The sequence below is a fragment of the Phaseolus vulgaris genome, chromosome 7, assembly GCF_000499845.2.
Source record: "Phaseolus vulgaris cultivar G19833 chromosome 7, P. vulgaris v2.0, whole genome shotgun sequence".
NCBI classification, from domain to species: Eukaryota; Viridiplantae; Streptophyta; class Magnoliopsida; order Fabales; family Fabaceae; genus Phaseolus; species Phaseolus vulgaris.
Genome location: NC_023753.2, coordinates 34017184 through 34023341, shown reverse-complemented (window position 1 = coordinate 34023341; position 6158 = coordinate 34017184). Strand labels below are relative to the sequence as shown.

Here is a 6158-nt window from a genome sequence, read left to right as displayed (position 1 = left end):
TGTGACCAAAATACAAGAACACGGCACTGCAACTACTGCGACTTTGAAAAAGTTGGAAGCAGTGGAGCAAGCAATGTCATGGAGCAATGTGATGAAACAAGTGAGTTTTGAGGTGTAGCAAGCAATAGAGGAAGCAAGAAAACCACATGGATCAATTGTCGATTTAACTATTAAATCATAATAGCCACATATATTTTTTTCTTTAATAAATCACCAAAACACTTTTTTTTTTCTTTTTTTAAACTCTCAAATTGCTTAGATTATTTTTTAGAGTTTCTATAATTTTTTTTGCATGAGTTTAATTTAGTGTCCATATTTTTGTTTTCTTCTTTTAATTTTATATTATTTTTTATACAATGACACATACTGTATATTTTTAATAAAAAATCACCAAAACACCTTAAACAAATGACCAATATGTTGAAAACACACACTTCTTCAATAGTTTATTTTTGAAGATGTATAAATTTAAATTATGTACTAGGATAAACGGTTTGCATGCAATAGTAAAATTGACAATTGATTAATTCGGTTTTCAAATATACTTAAAGTTAATTAAAATCAATTATTTTTTTTATTTTTTAGACTAGTTAAAAAGTATATGTATTTAATCCATTATAAATAGTGCTTAATCGGTTTTATAGTTTATCTTAAATTTTCTAAAAGTCATAGATACACTTTAATAGATTATGATTAGTGTTTAATTGATTATTAAATTTGATCTTCTTTTATCACTTATTCACAGTTTAGTCATCATTTGTACCAAGTGGATGAAAAAAATAAAATTGATGTTATTTAAAATTTTGTAAACTTTTTTTTAGTAATGATATTTTTTTTAAATGGTGTGTTAGTATCATCGAGACTTGTAAAACACTTTTAAGATACTTGTTGAATATTCAATTTAAAAAATACTTGTTGAATTTTTGACAACTTTAATACAATTCTAACATGATTTTAAAAAGAATAAATACATTAATTTTTTAAAAACTCAAATTTATTGTATAAATTTTTATTATGATTATAAAAATAAGGAATAAATCATTTTGAACTAATTATGAAAAATATTTTTTATTTCAAAAAAATCTGAAATATATTTATTTACATAAATCTTTATAGTCAATTTATATAATTATATAATATATAAATTTATATTTTTTATCCTAATTTTAAAAATTATACGTCTCTATGATTATGTTTGTGTTGTATTCATGTTTATATCAATGTATAAATATAAAGATTAAATTAAATAATCTATATAAATAAAGAGGAAAAAAAATAATTTAAGGTCCACCTATTTGATAAAAAATATCATACATAAGAAAAAAGAATCTTCCTTTCTTTCACTGAGAAAAATAATTCCAAACCACGGAAGGTAAAATTTGTGGTACTCCTATTCTATTTTTGATACTCCAGACAAGGATGAATCTGATAACAGCATTTCTTTAAAAAATGTTATTATATTATTATTATTATATTATATAAGAGCAATGATTGACAGAGGAAGGAGAACTGATCAAATCTGTCACCTGTTCACACAGTCACATGTCACTTAAGTATGAATTACGTAATTAATTAGTCTACACATCAACCCAATCACATTGACCTCAGCGATTAAATAATATGCTATTTCTCTCAAACAGTTTCTCAACTAATAAAATTAAGTAAATAATTTCCTAAATATTAGAAATTACGTTATACACTTTTTTTAAAGTGTGAATATTAAAAATATTTATATATAAATTTAGAGATAAAATGCATAGATTTTTCAGGGAAGTTTTGATGGTGAGGAAGGGTTTTTTTTGTATGTCGGCAAGAGGGAACCATAAAATTGATATTTTCTGGGTAAGCGAAAAGATTAAGGAGAAAATGAAAGTGAGAATTGCTGATATTTTATAATCCAGTGTCCTTGTTGTGTGCGTGGAAATTTGTTTAATATAGTACATAATAAGGAAAATGAAATGAGGAGCTGGCATTTTCCTTTATAGCAGTCGCTTTCGACTACCTCCCCCGTTTGTTTTATTGTTTCTAGTACTTGGTTGGCATTATATAGGAAATACCACTTCTTCTCTTCCTCTTCTTCCACCTCTACTTCTACCCTCTTCTTCACTCCACACTCTGCTTCTCTCCCACCTTCCTATTTCTCTTTCTTGGAGAGGGGAACAGACCCATGAAGAGGCTAGTAAGTACGTTGTTGAGAATTTAGAAGAAAAAAATGATTTTTCATTGTGGGATGTTTTGTTTTCATTTATGTTCTACCCGAACAAAAACCTTTTCTTTTTTTCACCCAATACCCACAATTGATCTCGGTCTTTGTTTCGGATTTTGTAGTGACTTTCGATGTTAAATTCTGGTATAATGCCTTGGGTTTTCGTGGTAAATTGTGTCAACCCTTTGTTGTCAAGATCAATTCTCGAATCGAAAAGGATCTCGCGGAGGCGAATTTAATGGATATTGGTCAGTGATTGATTGCGCCGTGGCTGATTAGTGTGACATTGTTTCCGTGTCTCTCAAAAAGGGGTCTAGAGATTTTATTTATCAATGTTTATGATCTATTGCTTTCTCCTATTCCAGCCTTTTCATGAGTGTCTAGCTGGAAATTTTCTATTAATATCCATGCTATCCTAGTTTGAATTCCATGTTTCAATCTGGTTTCTAATTATCCTAATTATACCTATTAATTGCCCTGCGTTTTTCCTGGGACGTTTTTAAAAGTTATATCTGATTTAGTTAGCTTGCTTTAAGCTTGTGTTGTTAATTGTTAGGCAGTTCCACAAATATTCCTGGTTTCTTTCCTTTTGAAAACGTGAAGTGTTTAAACCTTTAATATCAATTTATGTCTTTTGCCCTTTGCTTCTGTAATTACTACTATCTAGCAATCGCTTTGTTCTCTGGGCAGAAGGCAAAATCTCTGCAAGAAGAAGCTCAAATGGAGTATTTATGTTGCTCTTGAAGCTCTAGTTTTTGTTGTTGTTGAAGTTTTAATGACTTTTATTTCATCGTATCTTATGTTTTGGTGTCCACATTGCCCTTCTTACTGTTTTTACCCAATTAGCAGTGTGCTTTAAATCTTCTCCTTTTCTTCTTTCTTTCTAGGTAACTGTGCTTTTACTCATAGTATTAAGCACTGCTTTGGGAGGTAAAGATGATCATGGACCGTGTAAGCAAGAAGTGTTGAATCCTAGGCCTCACAGTGTGTCAATCTTAGAGTTTGGGGCTGTTGGAGATGGAAAAACATTGAACACAGTTGCGTTCCAAAATGCAGTTTTTTATGTCAAGTCATTTGCCGACAAAGGTGGTGCTCAACTATATGTTCCATCGGGCAGATGGCTTACCGGAAGTTTCAACCTTACCAGCCACCTCACTCTCTTCCTTGAAAGAGGAGCAACCATCATTGCATCGCAGGTTTTAATCATTAACTTGAATTTTTAGCCTCCATTCCAATTACCTTGTCCATTTCATAGACAAAAACTAAGTGTTACCAAATGCTTTTGTTTCTTGCACTCTATCAAAATTGTCTCACGAAATTCAATCAGGGTGGGAAATTCGTGTACTCAGTATTTGGCAGCATTTTATATTTTCAATCAAATCTATGTTGTACTTGTACTGCAAACGTTATTCAAATTCTTACCAGTAGAGTTTTTTTATGTGTGTATTCAATAGCTGCTAAGAAAAACGCAGATGGAGAAACAAAATAAAATCTTCAACTCTATTCTTCTAACCTTGCCTGATCTTGTAATCCTGCCTGTCTTCTGGAGCATATAAAGTGTATATGAAGTGATTTTTCTGCAATCTGCATAGGAAACTGCCGATAGACAATATTACATGAATGCCAATTCTGCTCACTCCAGAAAATTTTACATGTGCCTTTCGTTTTGTATCATTTCAGGATTATGCACACTGGCCTGCTGTGGATCCCCTACCATCCTATGGTCGGGGAATTGATGTTCCAGGTGGGAGATATTGCAGTTTGATTTATGGACGCAACTTAAGTGATGTGGTGATTACAGGCAGGGATATTCGTCCATTACAATATTATTATTTTTCTTTTTGAAGTATTTATTAGATAGGATGAACATTGCTGTGCTACCAGACTTAAATTGGTGAATTTAATAATTAATAATTGCAACAGGTGACAATGGAATTATTGATGGGCAGGGTTCTGTTTGGTGGGACCTAATCAGAACTCATTCCTTAAATTACAGCAGACCACATATTATAGAACTTGTTGGTTCTGATAATATCGTAATCTCAAATTTGACCTTTTTAAACTCTCCTGCTTGGAGCATTCATCCAGTGTATTGCAGGTACAAGTGGTTCATGTTTCTGTCTCTGACTTATTTTTTAAATGGAACTATTTTGTTTTATATGTATCTTTCACAATGCATGCAGCAATGTTCGAATCCAAAACATAACAGCTCATGCTCCAACCGAGTTCCCTTACACAAGTGGTATAGTTCCAGGTAAATTGATAAATTATTACTTGTGTTGTGACTTCAGATTTGTTTATGTAATACAAACCCTCACATTTGAACCATGAACCTTTTACTTGTCTAAATTTTTTATTTAACTAGCAGTAAGAGTTCTAAGTACAAATGAAGAAAGTACCTTTCTCAATTCTCATAGTTGGTGTATTCCATTTCACAAGTTTTCTAATTTGTTTATGCAATTTTAAAAGATTTTTCTTTATGTTTTTACATTCCAAACTAGGTTTAGTCATGTAGTGAGCGTACATTGGTTTCTTGGAAGTAAACTGTTTTTTTCTAGATGAACTCATTAGTATTTGCTGCTTGCAGATTCTTCCGACCATGTTTGCATTGACAACAGCAATATTAGCACTGGTCATGATGCAATTGTGCTGAAGAGTGGTTGGGATCAATATGGAGTTGCCTATGGAAAATCAACCTCGAACGTCCACATCAGGGGTGTTCATCTACAATCATCATCTGGTGCTGGCCTAGCATTTGGAAGCGAGATGTCTGGAGGCATATCTGGTATAATTGCAGAGGATCTCCATATTATAAACTCGACAATTGGCATTGAACTGAAGACAACTAGGGGTCGAGGTGGCTATATGAGAAACATCTTAATTTCTGACACAAAATTGGAAAATATTTACTTGGGAATCGGCATGACAGGATTCTCTGGCTCCCATCCAGATGACAAGTATGATCCTAATGCAGTTCCTGTTGTTGGTAACATTACTTTTGAGAATGTGATTGGTGCAAATGTTGCTATTGCTGGGAATTTTTCTGGAATAGTTGATTCACCCTTCACTCCTATCTTCCTTTCAAACGTGACTTTTTCTACTGGTTCTGAGTCATCTTCTTCGTGGTTTTGTTCTAATGTAATGGGAGTCTCTCAGGATGTGTTTCCTGAGCCATGTCCTAACCTGCTGAACACGCAGTCAAACTTTTCGTCCAGCTTTTCTTCTCTACATCCGTCGTCTAGTTATGTCTCAAGCGCATGAGATAACCATCTCTAAGAATCTAGTCATTCCTTTGATTCAACCTGTACATGAGACACAACATTCATATTCCATCAGGAACTTCATTACAATTTTCCAATAAAAGAAAATTCTTGATGTAAAGATGTTCTTTCTCTTCAACATTTCAATGAACCTTCCTCTTGTCTGTGCATGAAAAGTCCATCTAGAGTGGTGTCAATTCTGAATAGTCTATTTATGTACAACCTCGATTTCTTCATTCATGTAAAAGAAATTTTTGTTGTTGGTGTACAGCCTAAGACGCTATTTGCTTTCACCATGTATAATATGGAGTGCTACATGATTTTCTTGTCCATGGCTGGGCATTGTGAGGATGTTGATGTTCTGGTTTTGGCAAAATCAAGGTTTTATTTGCATAAGTCTCTTTATTTTAGACCATATTTGTTCATTATTTCTTGATATTGCATCTTTTTTTGGATTGATAAAATTTAGAATAAAGGATGACATTTCAGACTAAGTGGGAAAGGAAAGCCTCTAGTGTCTGCAAGAAATGTTTACATCAAACTTACATTTACACCTCATTCTAAAGAGAATAGACACAACAAAACAAAACTAATGTCTGTGCTATGATGAATTACTTTGTTTGTGATGGGATGAGAAGTACTATAAGGAGTTATGGGAGTGAATGAAGGTTAAAAGATTCCTGTCCTAGTGT

At 32.6% G+C, this 6158-nt stretch overlaps 1 protein-coding gene across 1 annotated transcript; it reads left to right on the top strand.

Annotated features, from left to right (window-relative positions):
- The first annotated feature begins 1962 nt into the window (after positions 1 to 1962).
- Positions 1963 to 5862, top strand: LOC137830234 (probable polygalacturonase). Its single transcript, XM_068637432.1, has 6 exons — positions 1963 to 2179; positions 3094 to 3402; positions 3887 to 4007; positions 4130 to 4304; positions 4390 to 4460; positions 4794 to 5862. Exons 1-6 carry the CDS (start codon positions 2168 to 2170, stop codon positions 5465 to 5467), a joined length of 1362 nt encoding a protein of 453 aa, XP_068493533.1. The 5' UTR covers positions 1963 to 2167; the 3' UTR covers positions 5468 to 5862.
- The last annotated feature ends 296 nt before the right edge of the window (positions 5863 to 6158 follow it).